We start from the raw sequence: 26649 nt of genomic DNA on the forward strand, positions 1-26649 counted from the left end.
AGTGTGAGCACTCACAAAAGTAATAAAACAGACCCAAAGTTTCTGAGGAAAGCCAACGGGCATGAAGTTGAAGGAGTTCACTGAACATCTAACAAGAATTTACAAGACCATCTCAAAAACTTTTAAACATCTAACAAACAGATCTAATAAAATAGCTCAATGAATGACTAAATTCAACATCCAAACAAAGGATTCCACTAAATGCCTAACGAAGACTTCACTGAATATCTGGAAGAGACTCCATAAACTGAAAGCTTTTGTCACATACCTAGTGAAGGGCTTCATTAAACACCAAACAGGACTTACTGAATATACAACCAAAGGATGCCACTAAACATCTAACTGACATCATTAAACATCTAAACAGGACTTCAAGAAACCTCTAAATGAAGGACTTCATTAGCTGTCTGATTGGAAATCCCTTGAATATCATATGATACCAAGAGTTCAAGAACATCATAAATCAACTCAATCATCATTCATTCACGTGACTATATAATAAAAAAAAAACTTGGCCAATTACCATGCATGACATCCTCACAAAAGCTACCCTGATTTTTTGGCTCTTAATAACTTACAGAGCTCAATATCTGGTTTTCAATTCTTTCAACATCAGTCAAAAAAAAAAAAAAATTTACAAACAATACTTTAACCTTTGAAGTATCCCATATCCTCACCCAAACTCCGGTAAGATTCTTGATACAATATACATCAATCCCCACTAATACCTGGGGATTTCTGCAATGTTTGCTGTTGCTGTGTGTGTATAAGCAGTACACAAACCCATACAATCATACCTGAATACTGGGAAACAATAACTTATGAGCAAAGATGATTGGCTTGCTTCTGCAACATATTCACAAATTTTAGTGGATGATTATCAGATTCTAATTAAATCGTTAAAAAAGTTTTTACACCTGCCATTATCTTAGTTCTAAAAACTATACTCCATGGATTTCCCTTTCTCTTATAACTTTCAACTTTTACAAGTAATCTTAAGTTTTATTTATTTTTATAGACTGTATACATAGTTACTGTATAACCTTCAGTTGTCTCTATCACCACTAGCTCTTTCATAGTTCTATTTCAGGGCTATAAATATTAAAAAACTATCAGCAACATCATCAAAAAATTTTGAATAATGGGTATCATTTTAGGATTAAAATCCATTTTTACAATGCTAAGGGGATTTTATATTCCTTTGCTGTCCAAGGAGAACCTAAAAGGCATTTGATCTTATTATTTTGCAATACTGTATAAAGAAGGTAAATGTCCTAAAAGCTACCTTAAACACAAAACTGAAGGGATATTGTATATGCAGTACTGTATAATGTTGAAATTGGTCTAGTAATAAATCAGTGATACAATACTTTTATTAACCACTTGAAAGATTGATTAGGGTTTTGTAAAATATGCGCCCTTATGATTACAGATATCATCTACATGTTTGCTTTTACCTTTCTATCTCAAATAGTTTGCATATGCTGTGCAAAGTCAATCAGCAATTGAGCATACTTTTGAAATACTGTCTGGAACCTACTTCAAGGCCTACTAAAAGTTAAGGTCAATTTACCTTTAATTACCACACTTGCTTTCCAATTCTACAGTTATCTTTCCTTCTCTGAATTCGGCTTCTCGGTTAGTTTCTGTTGACTCATTTTAGGGCTATAAAAATGTTAACACTGTCTGGAAACTTCTACAAATTTCATGTCCCTATTTTCTGTTTCCTTCTGCATTTGTTTTTCCTCTTATGTAAGTACTGAATATTCATATGTACTCAGGTATATATGCATGCATCTATACACACACTACAACAAAGCAAACACATACTATACAAATACTCGACCCAAACTATTAACTTCTTGGGAAATCCAAAGATAAATGACTTATCCTAACCGCTGCTAAAATAAGTCTTTCACTTAGAAATTTGCAAAATCATACACGCCTCCATCAAGGAAGCTTTCAACCCAAGATAAAAGTTGCCAGTGTTGGGAGTAACAGGCACCTACATTAAAATTCAAAGCTGTCAAAACAAACGAAAACATGTGAATTTCAAATTTATCTTTATCAGATACAATAAATATTGTATCCTATGTCTTGGAGTAAGATTATTTCACCGATATTCCATAAAACTGGATGTTCGATACAAGTGGCTCCCAGAGTGCTAGAAGTTTAGCTGTAAACATTAACCAAAGAAGAAGCAGAAAGCCCAGACTTAAAATTTTTGACACTTCTGGCCTTGCGTTGTGAAAAAATTCACGGGCAATGTTAACATGACAGAATTATTAACTGAAATTGTTTAGGCTTCCTGCTACTCATAGAGACTACAAAATAAAAAAATCTGTTGTTATAAAACATATAAAAAATCTTTCTTTAACCAAACAGGCACTGTAAATAACCATAACTATGTGAGAAATGGAAAAGCTCACACTGTAAACATCAAGAATGATACTAATAATGGAAATCCTAACAATCACACTACAAAACACACACATTGACAGTAAGTATAGCATGAATACACATACAATATAAATTACATGGTCATGTACGAATGTATATCTGCATTAATCAATATATGATAACTCCTTCTCAATTGCTCTGAATGTAAAAAGCTGACAGGGTGTGTGAATGCAAGTGGTGGAGAAGGTCAAGAATTCTATAAAAGCTTAACTCACTAGCTTGTTCTCAGTCCTAAGTCTGCCAGCACCGATTACTTCTTTGACTACTTAACTTTTAAGTGCTGATGTATAGTTTAATCTTATTACAAATATTATGATTTTCTTGCATCTTTCTTCTTTCCCCCTTTTTTCTTGTTCCCTCTTTTCCTAATGAAAACACACGTGTAAACCAGCTCATTCAGTACAAGTCCTATATTCAGTTTTGAACCCATGTCAATTAAATTTAACCTAATAACCTTAGGAGCATGCACAAGTCTGTCAGTGATCCTGAAGCTAAATGACAAGATATGGTAAACATCATTATAACCCACTGGCCCATGTACTTTTCTTCTTTTATACTGTACTAAAATGCAGCAGTATATGTAGATATAGTAAATATGCAGACAGGCTGCAAGATAGGTAAAGAAAATGAAAGGACAAACAAAAGGAAAGTAAAATATAAAGAAAAGCAAGGTTAAGTTTTTCACAGATTTTGCAAGGACAGAAACACCAAGTATATTCTGGACTTACGAAGAGATTAAATGAGCTAATAAAAATTCCGTATCTCAATAAAATGTGAATGAACTGTTTCACTCACTTTCTACAGGGTAGGATTTGAACACAACCTTTTGGTTAGCTGTCAAACACATTGGCAGTGAGCTGTTACAGCTGTAAAAGAGAGCTGGCAAACTTTCTTTCTCACCCAAAAGTAAAATGTAACGTGATCAAGAAAATAACCAAATAGACACAACGCTGTATCAGCAATATGTACAAGAGCTACATAACTGCAACATTCTAGGTCAAAAGAAGTATATTCATATGCCTCTACTATTTCAATAAACTGCTGGCCAAAGAAACCCAAGACTGTGGGCATGCATCTTGACATGGGACCCTTGTAAATAAAATTTTCATACAAAATGAACTCAAAGTTTGTTGCTTTAGTATGCATTATCAATGTCTACTGTGCTTTCCTCTCTTAAAGCCTACCAGTGCAGCACTGAGTACAATTAAAACACCTGCTTACTCTACCACAAATCAGTAAATGAAAATATTTGCCGTGAGACAGAGTAAAGTTTATCAACTCTGCACTATGCTATACTGAAGCCAACACTGGCAATGTAAATCAAGAACACTGGGTTCAAAATTCACCACTGGCATCCAAAATTTATAATGTGACTTTTCACACTTATATAATTTGACAATTATACATATAATTCAAATACCTTGTGTAACCATGTAAATATAAATTGATATGCAGTATTACACACTGTACATACATGTACATATAAACATACTCTCACTCCCCCCACTCACACTGGCATTCATCATGAACAAGCCTTTTTTTTTTTTTTTGCTCCTTTGGTCCCTTTGGACATTTTCCAGCCATTCATCACGGTCAATAATAGAGAAATTGCTAAAACCAGAAATATTCATTAAGATCTATATCAAATATGCTTCAAGCAGGGACCACACAATGAAAGCATAAATACAAAAGACAGAACTATCTGCATCTACTGGTTTAATCTATCTACCTACCTATATCTCTTTGTGTGTAGTGTGTGTGTGTGTGTGCATGTGCTAACTGTACATCTTATGTATGTATGTCTGTATATTGTACATGTATTTTGTATGTACCTGATGCATGTCTCTATCCTACCTCTCATCCTATTCATCTAATATTCATCTTCCTATATTTATAGGAGTGTGTATGCAACTATCTATCCATTTATATACATCTCAGTCTATAAGATACGTAAAAAATACTGCATTTCCCAGTGCACAATTTCTCTTTGTTGCAAACAATGCAGATACAAATGGCAAAAGCCAAATAACACATTTCAGAAAATTCCAAAATTTATACAAATTGTATTTTTCAAGCTACTTTATCTTTACAGAAAATATGATTCCTCATAAAGCTACTTCAATAATCTGGTATTAAAATAGAATGTACACAGCGACTCTATACTGGATGATTAAACTGACAAGAGTTAACTCTCTCCAACGTACACAAGAGTGCCACAACCTTTGCCTTAGTTAGGTGTGCCTTTAGAAATTTGTACCAAACCTGCAACCACTGGCAATATTACTTCTATGGTATGTCCTTGTTCACTGAAGCGTACAACTGCTCCTACAGAACGCACTGAAAAGAGAAACATACATTTATATATTTTTTTAAACAATTTATTTTTTAATACAACCTCACACTTTACATATACATCATTTATGGTGTTTATGAATCCTAGACACACCATTCCCCAGTAAAAGACAATGATTGTCTGCTGGCTGGCTGGCTGATACACTATACATCAGCAAACACAATTCCCAAATCACAGGTAAGTATGAGTTTTACCTTTCCTGTAGTCTGGTTAAGACTCCAAAGACTCAGCAGAGTTATAAGGTGGGCCATTCAATGAAATAAATAGCAATAAATAATAATAAAAGATATTTTGTTTTAAAAAAGTTACACTGTTTCACAAACATTTCATTACAGTAGTTACATATGCCTGAGGTGAATGAGTTGTCGAGTATGCACTCCAGCATTACCCTGCTGGAACTAAGGACCCAGCTGCAAGCTCATGAAATTGGGGTTAGCAATGGCATTCAAGGCCCTAAGGAAGAACAGAGAGTCACGCCAGAAAGGACAAAACTCTCCCAAAACTTTGAACTATGCAGCCACTGACTGACTGTTGTAAGAAATTACAAAGTTGCTGGAAATGCTCTTACAGGCCTAGAGTACAGAGGAAAGAAATTATTCATGAGTACGATTAGTATTAATCCATGACAAATAGAAAATATTTTTGCTGGAATACCTCCCAAAGAAGTTAGCAATAATGATAAGAAGAATACAAATGTAAAACAGCACTATTTCATTTTTAAAATGATATTTGTATTTCTGTGAAACTCATTTCTGCACCCTTCATTCTTTCACACTTGCTGTAAAAAAGTATTGTGATACACACATGACAATACTAAAAGTAACAGGCAGAAATTGCTGTTTTTACCCAGGTTCCTTGAGCTTAATATTTTTACCTACTATGTACTTTGTTTCTTCACCTTTTTCATCATAGTCTGGAAGGCAAATAACTCAAAGCAAGTACATATTTGCCAGTCACTATAAACACCACTACATTGGAGAGAAAGTAACAGGTGAATGAATTAATGTGTGAAGGGAAATGAATGGCACATAAAACAATATGCAATAAAAAAGCTAATTCCTGGGAAAGTAGCTCAAGGGATGTTTGCACACAACAAAGATGCAAAGAAGAACAATGCCTAGTGGGATGATACAGTGAGTGGTGTTGAATAAGCAGTGGACTCAACAACTCTTCAGGATACTGTATTCAGTTTTAACCAACTCTAACTTACCTGGATTTAAAATGCACAGATTATTCTTTATCACTTTCTTCAAAAACAAACTCCCAGTTTTTTTCATGCTCGCCAATTTCTTTCTCTCCTTCATCCTGGAAAACAAAGATAACAAATGAAATACTGTCAGCTCCAATGGTTCAGTTTTCCTTTTCTAATATACGCATTAACAATTCCACCAAAATTGTTGTGACTATTCATCAATCTGCTGAAGCAGTTTCCACTGATCAAAGAACCTTTCAAGTTTAATAAAGTATACCCAAATCTTTATGAACACTACATAAACCCAGTATCTTTGATAAAACATGTGAATTTTTGGAAATAAAATTAATTTTTTCTTATAAACCCACTGTTACATTTCTAATTTTTTTTGCAACAAAATGCTTCCAGACAGTTTTTAGAAAGAAAAAGGATTAGAGTGGTGTTAGGGGATATTGCATATATGTTTGCGATGTCAACCAAGCTTCAATTTCCATTTAGTCTTGATCTGTAAGTAACATGTTTGTAAGAACAAATTTTGTTCTTAAAAATAATTGCACTTATTTCAGAAAAACCTATTTCTCAAACTGCCCAGTCTCAATTCAGATGGAGAGGAATCAATATGTCAAAACCTCAAACTACTAATAGATAATTCTAAGGTGTGCTTAGACCTTGGGTTGAAAAAGCTATATAGTAACCCTCATTACTCAGTTTAGGAAGTTGCATGAAAGACACAACCCTGAACATTAATACCATACAAGTTCTGTAATTTGTTTATTGAATAAGTCCATCTTCAGCAGCATAGGTAGGGGGATGTTATGGAGTGCTGGACATAATGCCATGACATTCCCACTTAAGGTCCTCATTAGACATGACAGAACTTTAAGTGGGATACAGGAATATAATGACAGAACTTTAAGTGGGATACAGGAATATAGTCTTGAAAGTCTACATTCCCCAGGATGCCATAATGGAAGACTGAGGAGAATGCAAAGATGGGAGTGACAGATCAAACTGCAAAGAACCCTCTTCAGGAACACAGACAATCTGTACATGTAAATCGTCTGGCATTTCCTCATCCACCATTAAAACCATATTACAACCTATACTTTTTTTTAAATGAAAGGGATAAATATCTGATTTCATAAGCAAGTCAAACAAGTACAGTAAACATAGAATGCCAACAAGCAAAACAACATGACCATCATCAAGGCCTGTGAGGCAATACAAATTATGCAAGACACTAACAAACATAAATATCCAAGATAAGAAATAAAAAAGAAAACCATGTTGCTCAAACACAGAGACAGAACAGCCAACTTTCTCCTCCATTTACACTGAAATGTCCATGGAAAAGCAAAATCCACTGCTGGTGAAAGACTAAGCTAGCAGTTACTTTTAAGGAAAAAAATGCTATCCTAAAAACCTGAGGGCAGATAGCTTACAAACACTACCCACAACAAATGAAACATCTTTCTAAATGTAGTGAAAATCACGTGATGTTCTTCTCTTGGCAAAAAACAACCCGTATTTAGAGTTCTGTGTTAAAAGTTGATCGTCTATCACCGTGAATACACTAAGCAATCAAAATCTATCAAATTTTCAAAGTAATTTGTATTTTTCCTTGGTATACAAACCACAGCTTTTTAGGTAGGAGTATTCTCCTGTGTGAGTTGGAAATGGTCTTGAAACTTGGAAACAAGGTGATTAATTGGTGGTAGGCGGGTGAGTAGGAGGAATCCACAGCTCACCTACCATAGGCTTTGTGGGGCAGTTGAGGTGGGGTTATGGTAAAAGGCTCTCAATTTGTACACCTAGGGCAAACACAAACTACTTTAAAAATCTGATATTTGTCTCTACAGGAATACAAACCACTGCCTTTTTATGAAGCAGACTTACTCCTGAGGTAGAAGGATGATAGGTCCCTAAGCCCAAATGAGCTGTATCTGGTCATTAACTCTAGAAAACTTCAAGGTATCCTGTGATTTCCAAGTGCATGGGAGGAAAAGGTTAGAAGGCAATGGGCATTATAATTATAAAAATGGTAACAATTTATAAATAATGAGTTCAGGTTATAGCTCTACCCCTTCATCCCCATCCTTGTTAAAGAGAGTGGAGGAGTTGCACCTCATGAACCATAGCTCTAAGAAATGGTACTTGATTGTGAAGCTCACCTGCATCATGGCCCATTCATGCACATACTGAAGATCTCTGCGCTCATGGACTGAACCATATGGGAACAAGCAGAAAGGGCAAAGGGAGAGATAAAAGGCTTTGCAGCAAGATGGAACTAAATAGATTTTGCAGTGTTAAAGACAGACTAATCCCAACTGATGAACCCCTGGCCCTCCTGCATTTATTGCTGACCCTCTTGCACTGATAAAGAGACCAGCCAGCACACTACTTGCAGGAGAGTCAAAGTTGCAAGTCTTATCCAGGCAAATTCAAAAAGACTGGTGAACATCAACAATAACGGAGAATATAAAGCAGCCACAACAATAATAGAGAACATAAAGCAACCACACACCAACTAATATCCTCCACTTCTACATGTTCAATCACAATCTTTTTGGTAACATCCACCTCACAATCACACCACTGTCCAGACTCATCAATAATAATAATAATAATAATAATAATAATAATAAGTTATAGCTTCAACATGGCAAAAAATGAACCCAGCAGTTGGCTTAGGGCAGATGAATGTGGAATTTCCCACACTAACCTACCTACCAACAATTGACTATCTTGTTACCACACTTCAAGAAGCTTTCCCAGCTCGTGATGAGGAAGACTGTGTAAAAGGCAACGGTTTGCATTCCTGTGGAAACAAGCCAAGAGTAACAGTACATGAAGTAAATGATCAACAACGATATAGCAATAAGCCAGACTAGAGACTGTGTGAAGCAAGTGACAAATAGGGTGATCCTTCTAAATCAGCAGCAGTTACGTACCCAATGTGTGCAAAATCTTGCAGATATGAAAAATAAAACTCGGCTGACAGCAGGGAACCTGTGTGTATGTGTATGCGCACATACTCAAGTCTAAAGTGCTTGTACCAGTGCATTTCTAAAAGCTAAAATATGCACCAAACAGTGTCTAGAGCAATAAATTAATTTATCAGATTTTCAATTATCCAAGAGTCTAAACCACTCTTAGCTGAAATATTCTACTAGTTCCAATTTTCACTTTACCTTATGCTAACCAATCATATTTACACACATGGCAACAGCCTTAGGGTTTCTTCTGAAATGGCTGGCTGTGTGTAATTACGATAGGCTAGCATACGGTATAGTGAAAATTGGGACTAGTGAGTGGAGTACCAAAATAAACCATTTGTTGTTCCTATGGAATATTTTACGTAACAGTTCTTTATACTGTATTTTAAGATAACTGAAAATCCAATAAATTAACTTCCACTGCCCAAGATATCATTTGTAAGGCTTCTGTAGATAATGAGTGTACTGTATGTATTAATCCTACATTCTTCTGGGTTTATGTTCTACCATTACTGAAATATTATTGGTGTCCATCTAAAATTAGCATTATTCCATTTACATGTACTGATTGTGAGTGCCCATGTAACTGCAGTTAGGAGTACTGTATACACATAAAAGGTTAAGAGAACAGAGAATACCCTCAGCTTACTGATTCCACATTCAATTTTCCCCCTTTACTCCCAAACTTCCCCTATATCTGTCTCATAAAAATCCTTAGCATCAAAGCCTTCTGTCTTCTCATTTTCTAAAGCAAAGCCTTTCCAGGTATATGAAAAGCAATGTGTATCTGTGTGTGGTAATGGTTTTGTGTGTATAAAAAACAGGTTGTGAAATATGAAAAACCTATTTTTGGTAGCTGCTTTGAGTCCTCAATGGAGTTGCTCTCTCATGGTCCATAGAGGCTCCATAAGATAGACCAACTAATATAAGAGAATTCTACTTTAGCTGGTCTTGGCCAGTGTAGTGTACGTTGACTCTGATAGAATATAGGGCTCAAGACAAGCGAGCTCTTTCTCTTGTCTACAGCAACTACCATGGTTCCATTCCTATAGTCAAGCTGCAAGATGTGGCAACAGCACATCTTATGTAGGTTGCCATTTTGTCAACCACATATTGGCACAGGACCCAGTCTTCATTACTCTATTTTAGGTCTATGCAGGATAATTATTCACCAAATCCCATGCCTTTTTGTCAGGGAGAGTGGGTGGGTTTGAGGACTTACAGTGGCTACCAAAAATATGTTTTTCCTAATTCAGACCCTGTTTTTTGGTAGCGTAGCTGCTGTTCGTCCTCAAAGGAGCTTACCAAAGAAACTGACAGATGACGAAATGGCTTAAGCTCTTAAATTTCAATCCCAACAACCAGATAAAATTTTTGGTCCAAGGTCAAGCCACAAGTTTTTTAGGATGTAGTTCTGCAGTGACCTACCTAAATATGCTGGGTTTGGTCACAGTATTGTTGCACCTTTCCCAGCAATATCTAAACATACCCACCACACCAAGCAGACCCCTGGTTTTCTGCAGTAGTGTCTATGGGGTCAAGACTAACCATACCACCTACTGACACACAGTGTAATTGAATTTGTTTGAGCTCGCTGCAATAAAATTTCAAGAATACTGTCTCTGATGACCACCCTATACACTCAGAGACTTCTTCAAAGAGACATTTCTGAAGAAAGCCTTTACTTACTTTCCTAATGTCATGTGACTTAGAAAAGGAGTGTGGGTCTGCCTTTTTAATACGGAACACTAAAATTATTCTCAGCCCTTGTAGAGAGAGTGGTTTGTTTGTGCTAGGGTGTATGAAAATCGGACCCTCTGGGATGTTTGCCATGACCTCTAGATAAACCTTACGTGCTTGAACCAGGCTTAATGTTTTGTCTGACAAATTAAGCTTCGTTATCAAAATAGGAGATTCCCTCTTTAAAGGGTTCTCATTCTTGGCAGGATTGATGGGCCAGGGGACAATAATAATTGATGGTTAGCTGTTTGAGTGGTGTAGCCCAGTTCACTAATATGAGCTCCTGATGCCAAATATGAGTTGTGGTTGTATTGGACCTACTGAACTGAAGGGTTGACAGAAGCCTAAGCACTTTATTCAGGGACTAGGTAATTGGAAACCTTGCAGGAGCCAGTCTTTGTAGTGTAAGACCACAGAAGGGAAGTAACAACCTCTACATTAGAATCAATGCTAAATCCATAAAACAAGGGTTCTGTTAATGCTGCCTTGTATGCCATGATTGTTGTAACCGCAAGGCGTTTGTCTTCAAAAAGGCATATAAAAAATGTAAGTGTTTCAACAGAAATCTTAACTGGGCTCTCAGCACAAATATAATTTAACCATATTTTCCATACGGACAGATATTGCCGAATAGATGATGCCCGTAGTTTCTGCACTAGGCACCTAGCAATGGTGAGTAAGTAATTTTCACGGTAGACAAGACTTTTCAAAATTCCACACGTGAAGGTCTCAGCTTGGAAAGGAGGATGTGTAGACGACTTTCCCGTCCTACTGTCTGGGATAGGACAGCGGACGGTAATGGAATTAAGTTCTTCACCCGTTGTTGAAGTAATAGGAAACAATGCCTGTTTGGCCAATTTGGGACTATTAAGTAAGCGGTTCCTTTGAAAGTTAAAAGTTTGATCAAAGCCTTCAAAATCTGGGACAATGGAGGAAAAAGGTATAATGTCTTCCATTTGTTCCAGTGCATCTCTTGCTACTACTTCATTTTCCAAGTTTGGAGACACACACACTGGAAGTTAGTGGTTCTCGCTTGTGGCAAACAGGTCCACTTCTGGTTGTGGAAGCATGTTGGCAATTAATTGAAAAGAGTGATTGTCAAACATCCACTATCTTGAGGCTGTTGTTTTCCTTGAAAGAGAGTCTGCTATTACATTGAGAGACCCTGTGATATGAATTGCAGACATGTGCCATTTCTTCGCTTGCAACATCCAAAGGATGGCTAGCATTACTGTATTGAGAGGAGGTAAACAAGAGCCCAACCTCTTGATGCATGACAATGCAGTCTTGTTGTCTAGGACCAACAAAATGTGTCCCCCTTTTGGAGGTTTCAGTTTTCTGAGAGACAAAAAGAAAGCCATCAGCTCCAGGAAATTGATATAACATTTCCTCAGAAAAGTTGACCATCTTCCTGCTACCTGACAATCTTACCAATGACCTCCCCAACCTGTCAAGGAGGCATCTGTGTGTATTATTACTCCTACAGATGGAGGAGTCAGGGTTACCTGTTTTGCCAGAGACCCCCTTCCAAGTCCACAGCCTGAGTATTTTCCCAATCTTTTGATTCCTTTGTTGAGGCCAATCACAAATCTTTTTTCTTGCATGCGATAGCCAAAATTTTTTTACATTTTTAGTTGCAATCTGAGGAGTGGATCACAGATGTGAACTGTAAGAGGCCCATCATACGTTCCAACTGCCGTCTGGAAATGCTGGGCTGTGCAAGGAACTTTTTGAGGTCCTTCCTTATTGTTTTGAGTATTGGTGGGGAGAGATAACTGGCTGTGAAGAGTATCTCAACAAAGTCCCAGTCACTAAAAACATCTGCTGGGTGTAAGGCAGAATTTTTCCCAATTTATTAGAAAACCTTTCAACTGGAGTCTGTTATAAAATTATTACTTCAGTATAATCAAGCTTTGCTTGTCCACTAACAACCACCACACCTTATTTTCATATTCATGAGAGAAGCCAGATTCCGACCTTACACGAAATAAACTACCAGTTAAAAACTTTCCAAACCAAAACTTTCACTGGGACTTAAAACTATGGACTTAACTTGCTTCTTTGTTTGGCACTTCCATAATGATCAAAGTGATTTTGGAGCACTGGTAAGACGGACAAAAATGTGATATGTCTTGTTGACAGTGTAGCCTCAATGCGGTAGGCCTACCTGATGAATCAGCTTTCTCCGCACGAGAACAACCATGCAGTCGCCATGAGGCTGAAAGAAACACAAATTCTTGTGCTAATGTTTTATGTAAATATCCCCAGCATTGTTATCGCCACCTTTCACGTATTGTTATTTTGTGCATTATTATACCAGCTATTTGACCAGGTATATCTATTTCATATTCAAATGTTTTACCTCTATGCATCTGTCATTTTGCATCTGTGAAGAAAAACAGGTGCCCAGAGTTAATCCCCTTCCTCAATCTGTCAAGAGGTTGGGACCACTTTGCGGTCCACATGAGCCACTGACCTTTATGAATATTGAATGAATAAACCAGTAAGCTTTTGACCTGCACTTTCGTTTGTAGCTTGCTAACAATAGAAGAGACCATAGAGTAATGAAGACCAGGTCCAGCGCCAATATGCGGCTGACAAAATGGCAACCTACGTAAGATGCGCTGTTGCCACATCTTCCAGGTTGACTACTGTATAGGAACGGAACCATGGTAGTCACTGTAGACAAGAGAAAGAGCCCTCTTGTCGAGTCCTATATTCTATCAGTGTCAACATGCACTACACAGGACAAGACCAACTTCAAGAGAATTCTTTGACATTGGTTGGTCTATCTTATGGAGCCTCTATGGACCACGGGAGAGTAACTCCTTTGAGGATGAGCAGCAGCTACACTATTAAACATAACAGCCTATAGGTAATGAACACCCAGTTTAGAATTAATATCATCTAGCCTTGACACATCTTCCTTCATACTCAATTCCTAGATAAGAATGCAGAATGAAATAACCCTGGCCTAAGCTTCGGGATAGTAAGAAACAGCTGTAGGGTCAAAGAGCTGCTGCCCCGACCCTCTCTAATATTGCCTTCATTTCCAAAGGTAAATTGGGAATGCCATCTTGACCCTCTTATACCATCATAATTCTTGCAGTTATGGTACATTAGCCATAATAATAGTCACCACCCTACTTATGAACATTCACGTTACAAACATTCACAGATACAAACTGACAGGGCCACAAGTTAAAATTGTGTTCAGAATGCTCACATTTGCCAGCCATAAGTTCAAATTTTGCTCTGCATGCCTATTCTGCCTAGTAAGAAATTTTGCAAAGAGCAGAACACAAGTAAGAAGAACCAGTTCCTTTAGAACCTTCCCTCATTATCCCTAGTATTCTTGTGATTAACTACCAACCATTATCCTTCTACAATTACGAGAATACTCGTTCATACTCGTAAAATATTTCTACCTATTTCTATCTTCCTGATTTAACTCGTTCTTTGATGAATTTCTGTTTTCTATATTTTCTCTCCCTATAGAAAACATTTAGTATGTATTTTTGTCAATAGAGGGCAGTGTGCATTGTTTACTTTATGAAGTCCCAGTGTCAGACACTGCTCCTGAGAAATTCTCTCCAAGTTCATAACTTTCAAAGCATGAAAAAACCCTAACTGTGGATGTTGTATAAATCTAAATTTTATTTTCTTCTTTTTACCCTTCTAACATCCAAATTAATTCTTCATAATACTGCATGATTTAAAAATGCGGTGAAAATAGTATAATCTACGACTCCAGAGTTAACTCTAGAATGTACACATCACCAAAAATTATGCACTACATATTGAAAACAAACTTAGTAACTATTCAGGATACGAATGACCATCCGGAACGTAACTTGTTCATAAGTTTGGTAATGACTGTACACACAATACTTCATCCTGAAGTTTTGTAAATTAACCTGCACATGAGCATACTTGGGAATACCTGTATTGACTGTTCAGCTTCTATTTCCTTGCGCTTGACTTCAATGTCGTTCATCACTAAAGAAAGTTCCTTCTTCAAACGCATTTCATACTCAGCCTGAAAATAGAGATATAATATATGAATATACATTAATTGTTTACTCTACAACAGTTATCAAAAATATCAAAACCATTCCCTAGAACACAACAATATAGGTACATAAAGAGTATGAACTGAAACCTGAAAACTTACACATGGGGAAACGTAGACTCAGTGGGAATTACTATTGTTATTAAGTATTTTAGCCAGTCAACTCAAGTCCCATTTCTATATTCTCCTAATCAGTCATGAGATTAATTCTTAAATTAAAGGATAAGATTTGGAAATAATAAAGAAATTGGACAGCCAGGAGGGGAAAGATCAAATGAAACAAAAAGTAAAGAGTAAATGGCAACGCAGCTGTGGATGGAAAAAGCCCTAAAGCACTTGTTTTACTTTGTGAAACCAATTAACCCTTTGAAATTCTGATGATGTCATCTGCAGTCACACAAATGTCAACCCTTCAGATTTTGATGAAGCATGGAACTGAAAAATCTTGCCTCTCCATAGAAAGCACAGGTACTTCTTCAACACTGGATTTATCAGGATGCAGTATATATCCTGCCAATCCAAATGGATTACCTTGCTAAATCCACCATGCCCAACCTACAAGGAGTCCATAAGCACTGTGCCTTGGACTTGGAGGTTCTCCACAACTCTTTCTGCATTTTCTTCCTCAATGCAGGTTTTTGAGGATTAGGTAGCTTCATGTTGCAGAACAGTGCCATCATGATTCTTTCAGTCATTGGGTTTCTACAGTTACATCTCCCTTGGCTTTGGAAAGTTGGAGACCAATTGCAGACCTCACTAAACTCAGCCAGTTTCTCTGCCCAACTCCCTTCAAGATGAAGGCTGTGGAGTCTGGGGATCTGTCTGTAGAGGGGACACTCTTGCCTTCCAAAATTTAGGGGACCCAAGTTTCATGTCCTGGCCCACCCACTCTCCAAGAGGTTTCTTCACTTCGTTTGGAAAGGAGCCAAATGTTCGAGTTCAACACCCTTTGCTCCAGTCTGTGACAGCCACTCAGATCTTCAACATAACTAGCAACACTGGCTGCCTGAATTTATCACCTAAGTTTGCATCACCATTGTTACCTGGATGACTGGTTGGTCTTGGCTTCTTGGAGGGAGGAGATGAAGAAGCACTTGATAATTCTGGACTAGTGCTGTTCCTTGGACCTGTAGCTCAAGTTGGGGAGGGTGGTGTACATCAGGATGCACCTCAACACAACCATAGGGTTGGTCTGTCCTTCAGGAGACAGTCTGTCACCTCAAGAAGAGCACAATACTCAAGAGTTTTTTCTGCATCCTCAACTGGCAGCCAAATCTTGGGAGGTGATGAATGGTCATCTAGTAACACTAAGGTAGTTGGTTCTTCACAGTGCCTCTGAATTTGCTCCCTTCAGCTGCAGTTAGCTTTGTATTGGAAGGTGGTCTCGATGTCTCCACTTGTCCGTATCTCAACCATGGAGTCTGTGCTCTGTGAACTTCACTGGTAACAAAATTACAAAATCTGCTGAAAGAAGTTCCACCATATTCTAAACTTTTTCATTGTATTTGCCAAAATGCATATCTCTGAAAATTAACTACCTTCAAGAGTACGATATTCGTTTTTAAATTAAAACTCGGCAATATGATTACCGATTCATTCATAAAGAATAAAGTGGCACAAAGAAAACACAAAAACTGGCACATTAAACACATACCTGCACTAGACTACCTATGCTACACAGCATATTACACTTTATCAACGTTCACTGAATAGAGCTTTTAGTGTACCTCCTGCAAATAAAACCACTTTGACCTTCTCCCTCTCGCCTCTTCCTTCGTGCAGGTTGTCAGAAACATCTAGGTTTCATGAATTCTACTTCATACTGGCTTTGGCAAATCAAGATCAAGGTCCATGATGTTCAACCATTCTCTTCCCTGGGCTCTAAGTATGGTCTGGAGCTTTCAGCTATTCTTAGAAAAGGCCCTCAGCATTGTCAAAATGCTTATGCAAAATTTTATCTACATGGTGTGACCCACAAAACTCTTGATGTCTATTCATCAGGACCTATTGTCATGTTGTGTCATGTACTATTGGTAGGGGGTGATCCTGGTCATTAAACCTTATCCAGCACACTTGGGTCATGTTTCCCATAGTACACACTTCTCTGCCATTTTTGGTTGCACTTGATGAGTTTACTGCCACAGGTTGTGTCTTCCATTTCATTGGTTGTGTCTTTAGAATCATAATAGTTTCCATGATTCAAAAGGTTGTAATTGCCTCCAATGTTTGCTGTCTACTGGGTATTACACTTCTACCAGTTCATCTTGATTAGGGGCCTACTATTTTCTTCAAGGCCTCATCTGCTTCATTTTCCATCCTAAATTGCATTTAAGGCCATTCCTAATTAATGAGTTCATAAGAATAAGCAATATTTTTACAATTTTACATTTCCTGCAAATCCATTACCCATAATTTTTAATGCCCTACTCCCTGTCCCTCACTCTTCTACAAGGAGGTCGGAATAGAATAGAACAGAATATAGACTTTAGACCAAAGGCAAGTGCTGGGACCTATGAGATCAGTCAGTGCTGAAACAGAAACTGACAGTAAAACGGTCTGAATTGTGTAACAGGAAGTAAACCTCACAGTTGTACTAGGAATCAATTGGTAGGAGAGGGTGGAACTAAGATGGAAGAAAGAGAATATGAACGGAGATACACTATGAGGAATAAAAGGGGTTGCAGCTAGGGGCTGCAGGGACGCTGCAAAGTCATTAAGTAATACCTACAGTGCACTGCATGAGGGGTACTAATGGCACTACCCCCATATGGGGAGAAGGAGGTTGGATCTTTATTCTTTCAACATTCGAGTTGTTATGACTGGGTCCTTTTCATATGGTTTAAGGCTACAAAATGTGTTTTATTGTACAAACACAGAGTTACCAAGGTTGGCAAAAAAGATGACCTTTGGTTTTGTGATGAATTTCTAAAGGTTCTGAGTTCACATACATACATACATACATACATACATACATACATACATACATACATATATATATATATATATATATATATAGAGAGAGAGAGAGAGAGAGAGAGAATACTTACCACTTCTTCCCCTTCCAGTACAATTGTGTCTACACCCTCACGAATCATATTAAACTGCTGCCTCATTATTTCTTCTTGAGATGCATGACAAGCCTCATCATAGGAATGTGTGAGGGGATCACTAGGACGTATCCCTGAGGGTTCTAACTGAGACATCCGTAAATGAGGAGGGTCGACTATTCCATGACCAACAGTGTTCAAATGTTCGAAAGACGTTGGTGTGTAGGTCATAAATCCCAGTGTATATCCTCCAGGCTGATAAATAACCTGAAAAAAGAACATGGAATCTAAAAATGTGGTACTGAATTATTCGATCTCTTGCTTTCTACTTCACATCCTTTACTTGTTCTGTTCAAGACTCTTAAGTTGGCTGCTCATAAAGCAGCCAAATTGAAAGTCTTAAACAGAACAATTTGGTGTAACTGGGATATTTTTGCAAAGCCTTAAATAGCACAAAGATAATATAATGCATAGGACAGTGTAAGATGAGGAAAAAATGATTCTTTACTACACACGTTACAAAGAGATTTCTACTCATAATTTTCAAAAATAAAAAATTAAAGTAAAAAGATTACAATTAACATGGACCTAAATCTAATAGATTAGTATATGTACTATATAATTATGACCAGATCAATATTACTTACTTGTGGCATAGGTGAAATAGCTGGCACTGGTCTTCTTACAATTGGGGTTGTAATGGGTTCAGTTGTATTGCTTGCTGATGACTGAATGGCATTAGCAGGACGTATAACTGCACGAGACATTCTTGATATGGGACCAAAACGACTGACAAGAGGTGGGTCAAAAGGTATGAAATCATCTTTTCCCTGACCTTCTTCTTTCACTGTAACATTAGTACGATAACCAGTGGCTGGGTCATGACCTTTCACAGCAGACTTTGGAGCAATATAAAAATTTGCCCCTGAAGTCCATATACTATATGTGGATGTGTATTCCGGTGTCTTACTTGGTTCTTCCCCATTTGCAATTTGAGTCTCTACATTATGAGTCTCCTCTTTCCCAACAATTGTCTCAAGCTGATTTAAAATGGCTTCCTTTCGTTGGTTCAACTCTTCTATGGATTTGGATGCTAAGGACACTGCCATTGGCATAGTTGCTGTGGTGGTTGTTGAGCTTGAAGGTGTAGGGTTTGCATCAGGCCATGATGATACTACAGGACGAGGACCAGCACTGGGCTGCTTAGCATTAGGCACAGGGATGCAAAACTCACCAGCATGCCCATGAACATTATAAACTGGTGCTGTATTCAGAAGCATGGTTGGATTAGCACCATACATGTCTGGCACAATTGCTGTGGCTTGATTAGGAAAAACTGTAGCAGTGGCAGATGCAACAACAGCTGCTGCTGCAGCTGCTGCCTGTAGTGGAGAAGGAACAGGAGCTGTTTGAGCAAATACAGGGGGCTGTCCAGGAAATGAGCCATAATTATAATCAGCTATTGAATGATTAAAAATTGGAGTTGGGGCTAGAGCTTGCTGCACAATAGCTGGGGTAGGGGTTCCAGCAGAAAGTACTGCCATTGGCTGTGTTCGAGCTGGAATGTGCATAAACTTGTGGGGATCAAAAGGTGTATTTGATGCCGGGATAGCACCTGCCTGAATTAGGTCCTCCACAACAACAGTTTTTTGCTGAGCAACAGCAGTAGCTGGAGAGCAATCACCATTTTTAGCTGGTATGGAAGTTTCAACAGCCCCCTGTGGATAAGAGCCCTGCTGGGATGGTGTGGTATGCTGAATCTGCTGATGGTTTGCCTGCTGAACAGATGGTTGAGCAGCTTTGATGGCAGGAGTTGCCGATGGCTGAGGAATGCTCTTCCCGTGCTTGCGGCTTCTGTTCCTATGTTTCTCCAATTCTTCTTCCGAGTGTGCAAATGTACAGTTGTTACCCCGAGGGCATCCTCCTCTCTGAGTTAAATCTCTACACATGCTAGTTTTATATTTCGCATTATGTGGATGATGAGCATCTGGCATCTTACGATTACCGTGGTGTTGAATAAAATTTACAAGTCCTGTGACAACAGCCCTCACTGCTTCCATTGCAGCTGCACAGGGTTCCCAAGCTGGTGGTGGAGCATCAGGAGACGGATCCAATGCTGCGAGTAATTCTAAGTGGGGTCTTTGAGACGAAAGCTGTCCTGGATCACCTGTTCTTTGAAGAGCAATTACTAGTTCCTGAAATTATACAAAACTACATGATTACCACAGAAGATATTCCTTGATATAAATGATGCTGTACAGTACATAAAAGTAAAGTAAAGCAGAGAAAGCAAGAAAAAATTAATTATGAAGTTGACCTTCTATAGACTGATAATGCCTAAAGAACAACTCCCATACACACAACTATAATTTTGTAAACAACTAAATTCTTAAAATTCATGAAAAACTCAAGAGTAAAACTATTTTTAAAAACTGAACTTGTCAAACAGTGCGCTTAATCATTAATAAATACTGCAAAACACTTCAAGTCACACAGTGTATTCCAATATTCAGTGCCAAAAATCAATCATTAACAAATTCTGTAAAATACTTCCTTCTTAAGCCAAACTGTGTAATACCGTGCAATAATTATTACCTTAATAATATTGTACTTCACATACATGGTTTTCAATACAATGTTAAAAGTCATCACAAAATTACTGTACTGTACTTGCAATCTTCCACTGGAAAAGGGTTTCTGGTCAAAGGCCAAGCATTGGAACCCCCACAATCCAGTTGAAATTTGCAAGTTTGGTTACTCCATGCAAAAATTTTATTCCAAACATTTAATTTATTTATTTAGTCCATGAAAATTCATACTACAGTACACAAACAGCATGGTAGCCTAACCTTTATAAAGTATTAAAAAAAATTCAGAATAAAGCCGCTTCGTAAGACAAAAACCCTTGAATGAACTAACTTGTAAAAGCAGAAGAAACATACCTGAACTGACTGTCCAAATGACTGAGGGGTCTGAAGTTTATCAATTATGGATTGCATATGTGATTTATGTGCAGTGTCACCATATAAAAGAGAAGACCACTGATCAGGGGCTATTCTTAAACCAGCTTCGGTAGCAATTTGTACAATCTGAGCATCATGTTCACGCCTCAGAGCCTCATATGTTCGAAACTCTTCTTTCAACTGCATTAGTGATGAGTCTCCTTCCCTTTTGGAGACCTGCACACAAAACAAACAGAAAATTATCCCTAAAATATCTGCTACATCACTAAAAATCTTTAAATAACTCAACCAAACTGCTGAACCCAAAACACTTATTCTCGACTGAAAAAAATACATTTGAATAAACAAGTCCATCTTCCTCATCATCACCACCAATACCATATGATGCAAAGAGCCTCTGTGAAATTCCACCAATCACGGCTTTCCTGTGCTTTATCCACAAATCTCCTCTGATCTCCAACCTTCCTTCTCATAGTTACAATCCAAGTACGTCTGGGTGTTCCGACTATTTAGGAGCTCACAGGATCCAAGCTGACTCTCAAGAGGTTGTGCGAAGGACATGTCCAAGCCATCTCCATCTCATCTACAAATGGAACTTCCTTAACTTCCCTTTTCTTAGCAACATTCACTTCAGGGTGTGACATCCCTGCCTGCACGAGTTAGGGTAGAAGAGACTCTTTAGCCTTGGCGGGTAACTCTTTTAGAAGGACACTAAGAAATCAAACCAGTGGGTAGATGGGACTCTTTAGTCTTGGTTGGCAACCATTCTAAAAGAAAGCTCCTCTGAATACAAAACCTTGTTCTCCAACCTTGGACTGTGCTATAACCATTGTGCCAAGGTCCTCCATGGCCTGGGTTTGAGTTCCCTTGCCTGAGGGCACAATCAGGCATTTATCCTCTTTTTGTTCACTTTCCTGTTTTTTCAAAGAGTCTGTAAGACACGCTGATAAGAAAGCAAAAGTGGCTTGGTGGAGTATCAGGAAAGTGCCTTCGTCTTTACCTAATCTTTTCCTTCTGAGTGTCTTATTTATAAACCCATCCTGACTGTCCTCCCTCCGTCGTTGTGGCAAACCTGGCAGATTTCTTTTGCCTTACAAGGTGTGCCGGCCCCACCTGGTCGACCAGTTGCTTCCGGTGGTTTTTTTCAATGACGTATGGTGGAGTTTACTTGTACTCTCTACAGAATTTTTGTAAATAATGTAAATACTGTTGAAGATGGTATTGTTGTTTATCGTTGTGTTTATTTTTACAATGTTACTGTTGTTACGAATCTATTTATTAGTTTTGACACTGATTTTATGTTGTTAATTTTAATTCTTCTGGGAGACATTGAGCTGAACCCTGGGCCTGCTACTCACTACAGTAAAAAAAATTGCAAAGTACTTCACTCAAATATTCGGGGCTTAAGGTCAAATTTTCTCGATCTCCAGAGTTGTGCCCATAACTACGATTTGATGTTTTTAGCCGAGACTCTTATAAGTAGTAACAAGTCAAAGGCTGAGTTTTTAATCCCAGAGTTTGATGGCCCTGATTTTATTTATCGTCATAACATCCCACATGCGCAAGGTATGGCTGTATACACTAAGTCTGGACAACTTATTTATCGTCAGAATAATTTGGAGTGTAGTTGCATGAAGTTCTTTGTCTTAAAATTTTCAGTAAGTTCTACAATGTTTACGTATTTGCTGTTTACCGCATTCTAAAACTGACGATTCTATATAAGAAGGATTAGTATGGCTCAGTGATAGGATTCAAAAGGTTCATTCATTATTTGTGGAGACTGTAATACAAAGCACAGTCAGTGGCTAAATTCAAATTCCACAGATCAACATGGCCAGTCTGCTCTTGAGTTTTGTGTATCCTCTGATTCTGTCCAGCTAACTGACGAACCCACACACATTTCATATTCACAGATGTTCCAGCTATTGTGAAGTCCAAGGTCCATGAATATATAGGCATTTCTAATCATTACGCCACTGAGATGGACATATCTGTCAATCAGTATATTCCTAATGCCACCACTGGAAAAAGTCTGCCTGAAATCCAGAGCTGATTGTAATCGCACTATTGAAGCTTGTCAGACACTTAATATTTCAGTTGCTATATTATACCTTGATCCCAAAAAGAAGTTAAATGAAATGCTGAGGGCTATTCTAATAAGATATGTCCCCAGAAAGGTCATCAAATTTAGGACACATGACCAGCCATGGTCTGATGATACATGTAGACGAGCCTACCATGACAAAAAGACCAAATTCAACACATGGAGACAAAATTTTTCATATGAAAATTACATCACTTTTGTTGTCTCGTTGTGCTGCAAGTAGAACTTGCCATACAGCTGAGAGAAATTAAAATAATTCCTTGAAAAGGAAACTTTTTTTTGAATGATAAAATTACAGATTTCCCACCACATCCTCCCCTTCAGGTGGACAGAACTTTGCTGAATGAGCCTGAAGCTTTAACTATTCTAGGTGTAACTTTTGACTCATATCTAACTTTTAAGAAACATCTGAAAGTTTCAGCAAATGACGCACAAAAGTTAGGCATGGTTCATAAGGCCTCATATATTTATAACAGTGATAAAATCAATGCAACCTGTTTTAGGTTATTTAGCCTTCCTTTAATGGAATAGTGTTCTCAGGTGTGGATGTCTGCTTCTGCCAGAGATTTATCTCTTTTCGATAGAGTGGTTCGTGGTGGTAGGTTTTGCTAACACTAGCAGTTATGACTTCGACCATCGACAGATGGTCTCATTTGCCACTTTTTCATAAGTTGTGCTTCAACAGAGATCTTTCACATTCACAACTGATCCCTGATCCCCTTTAACTGATGAGAGCAACCAGATCCGCTGAACAGCAGCGCCAATGTGCAGTAAATGTGCCTCGCTGTCAAACTTCTCAGTTCCAGAGGTCCTTTCTCCTTTCTTCTTCACACCAGTGGACTGTGGAACAGCCTCCCAGAGGATGTTGCGCAATTGGAACTTCAGAAGTTCAAGTGAAAATGCAATGCATTACTACCCTAATATCATTCTTCTTGTATTTTAATACATTTTTATCTATTTATCTATTTATCAATTTATTTTTTTCTGTTTTAAGAAGTGGGATCTCTTCTTTCTGTATTTCCCTTTACTTCCTCATACTTCTTCCTAATGAACATATTCTTTGGAAGCTTGAATTTCTAGTCGATGGCCCCTGTGAGTTTGTTCCATATAAACAGGTTTCATCTAGTGAATAATAATAATAACAATAATAATAATAATAATAATAATAATAATAATAATAATAATAATAATAATAATAATAATAATAATAATAATAATACAGTCCCACTTCTAACTCTATCCTGCCACCTGGCTCCTAATATTACTGCTAATATTCTTTTTATGGCTTCCACTCTCAAAATCTTCCATAGTTTCATTATACACCACGATGCAGGACCTTCAAACAATACAGGCCATCCCAGACTTAGCTTATCTATAATCTCACTTTTGTATGCAATTTCATGGTAATATTTGATTTTCAATCTTATTCATGTTCCCCTTGTTTCATCCGCCTGTTTTAGTCTTAGTATAAACTCCAACTCATGAGTGCCAGAACTGAGTATTTCCCTGAACACTGGAAAGATTCTGCCATATCAATCCTTTCTCCATCTAATGTTATTTCACCTCTCTGTGCATACGCTTCTGTTTTTCTTACAGTACTGTACAGTATTTATTTTGAGCCCCATCTCTCTAGATATATGATGTACTCTGTTAAGTAAGCTTTGTCCATCTTGTGGTGTTTTGCTAATTAAAACAGCATCATCTGCATATTCTGTGAAGTGGAAGCTTCCCAAAAATATCAATCAATTTCATGTGCATCAGAACATTATCCAGGATTGAATCTGGGCTTGTTGCAGTGTATCCTAATCCTATGGGTATCAATGCCACCTAAAACTTTTGTTTTTGCATAAAATGTTGCAATATTTAAAATTTCTGTTCATACAATTTTTATTTTTTCATATATTTAAGAAGATAAAATTGAAAGAATTACACGTCACATCCTATGGGACTCTTCGCAGGATTCCATTATTATTTTTATCTCCAATCATCTGCTTTGCCCTTACCGTCAGTGTTTTAGCCTCTTTCCTCTTTTACTAATTGGCATAAATGACTAAAATGATATTTTTATGATAAAATAAAGTTTTGTACATACTTACCCGGCAGATATATACTTAGCTATAGTCTCCGACGTTCCGACAGAATTTCAAAACTCATGGCACACGCACAGGTAGGTCAGGTGATCAACCATACCCGCCGCTGGGTGGCGGGAATAGGAACCATTCCCGTTTTCTAATCAGATTTTCTCTTCCACCTGTCTCCTGAGGGGAGGCTGGGCGGGCCATCATCGTATATATCTGCCGGGTAAGTATGTACAAAACTTTATTTTATCATAAAAATATCATTTTTGTACATGCAACTTACCCGTCAGATATATACTTAGCTGAATGGCACCCTTGGAGGAGGGTAAGAGACAGAAAATAACTAAAAACGGGAAACAACATATGTTGTAGGATAAACAAAAACCATGGTTCTTACCTGATTGGGCAGAAGACTTCATGGATACTGTCTATGAGTCTGCTTGCCTCAGGAGCTTCAGCGAGGATGTGACCTGTGACTGACAGCCCTTCTGGATCGTGCCAATGGGGATGACCCACTAACATGGCCGAGCCTATAGCGGATCGTGTCAAGGGGCTGACCCACTTACATGACCGAGCCTACACCTGAATCGTATCAATGGGGGCTATCCCTCTTACATGACAGAGCTAGGTGTCCATACAAATTACAAGGAACATGACAACCAATCCCGACCACTTGACCAATCCTAACCTTGTTAGTGATAAGAATTGAAAGGGGAAGCATAATTCCATCACCCTCTTTCAACCAACCATAAAAAACACACACCACCAAGCTTAAAAACAACTAAATTAACTAAACTAAATAGGATTGGATTCAGCTCCCCTGTCCCAGCACCGAATCCGCAGATAGACGCACGCTCCTAGAGAGAAGCACTTATCATAATGTTACTCTAATATCTCAAGTAATGAGATGCTAACGTTGAATTACACCTCCAATAGGTTGCCTCTAAAATAGACTGGAGAGACAACGTCTTGTGAAAAGCCAAGGAAGTAGCAATGGCTCACCGTGTGCTTTCACTCTAAGGAGCTTAAAGTGCTCATCCTCACATGAGATATGCGCTTCCTTGATGACGTCCTTAATAAAAATGACAGCGCATTCTTTGAGATCGCTCGTGAAGGATTCCTGACAGAGCACCAAAGACTTTCAACCGATCCTCCCAGAGATTTCTTCTTTTCTAAGTAGAATTTAAGGCTCCTGACAGGGCATAGAGTCCTCCAACTCATGTCCCGTCACAGAAGAAAGACCTTTTAATTCAAAGGTTCTTGGCCACGGTTTAGAAGGATTCTCATTCTTCGCTAGAAATAATGGTTTAAAGGAGCATATAGCCGAACCTCCCTTAAAACCAACTTTGCTGTCTAAGGCTTGTATTTCACTTATTCTCTTAGCTGAGGCAAGGGCAAAGAGGAAAAGTGACTTCCTGGTGAGGTCCCCGAAGGAAGCTTGATGAGGAGGTTCGAATTTTTAGACATTAAGAATTTCAAAACTATGTCTAGATTCCAACTGGGAGGTTTCAAGTCCTGAATTTTGACGTTTCAAAAGACCTTATAAGGTCATGAAGGTCTCTGTTTTCCGAGATATTCAGATCTCTGTGTCTGAAAACTGAAGATAACATACTCCTGTATCCCTTAATTGTGGATACAGCGAGG

At 38.0% G+C, this 26649-nt stretch overlaps 1 protein-coding gene across 2 annotated transcripts in view; it reads right to left on the reverse strand.

Annotated features, from left to right (window-relative positions):
* Window positions 1-2026: 2026 nt before the first annotated feature.
* Window positions 2027-26649, reverse strand: part of LOC136826985 (roquin-1-like) — a 107588-nt gene continuing 82965 nt past the window's right edge. For both annotated transcript variants that reach the window (XM_067084615.1, XM_067084614.1), the window contains exons 6-11: window positions 20803-21039; window positions 18508-20055; window positions 17861-18127; window positions 14685-14780; window positions 6024-6118; window positions 2027-4797 (exon numbers count right to left, since the gene is read on the reverse strand). In XM_067084615.1, the coding sequence (XP_066940716.1) occupies window positions 6044-6118; window positions 14685-14780; window positions 17861-18127; window positions 18508-20055; window positions 20803-21039 (2223 nt within the window). In that variant the 3' untranslated portion in view covers window positions 2027-4797; window positions 6024-6043. The remainder of the gene's footprint in view (window positions 4798-6023; window positions 6119-14684; window positions 14781-17860; window positions 18128-18507; window positions 20056-20802; window positions 21040-26649) is intronic.

The sequence above is a fragment of the Macrobrachium rosenbergii genome, chromosome 41, assembly GCF_040412425.1.
Source record: "Macrobrachium rosenbergii isolate ZJJX-2024 chromosome 41, ASM4041242v1, whole genome shotgun sequence".
In the NCBI taxonomy this organism is placed as follows: domain Eukaryota; kingdom Metazoa; phylum Arthropoda; class Malacostraca; order Decapoda; family Palaemonidae; genus Macrobrachium; species Macrobrachium rosenbergii.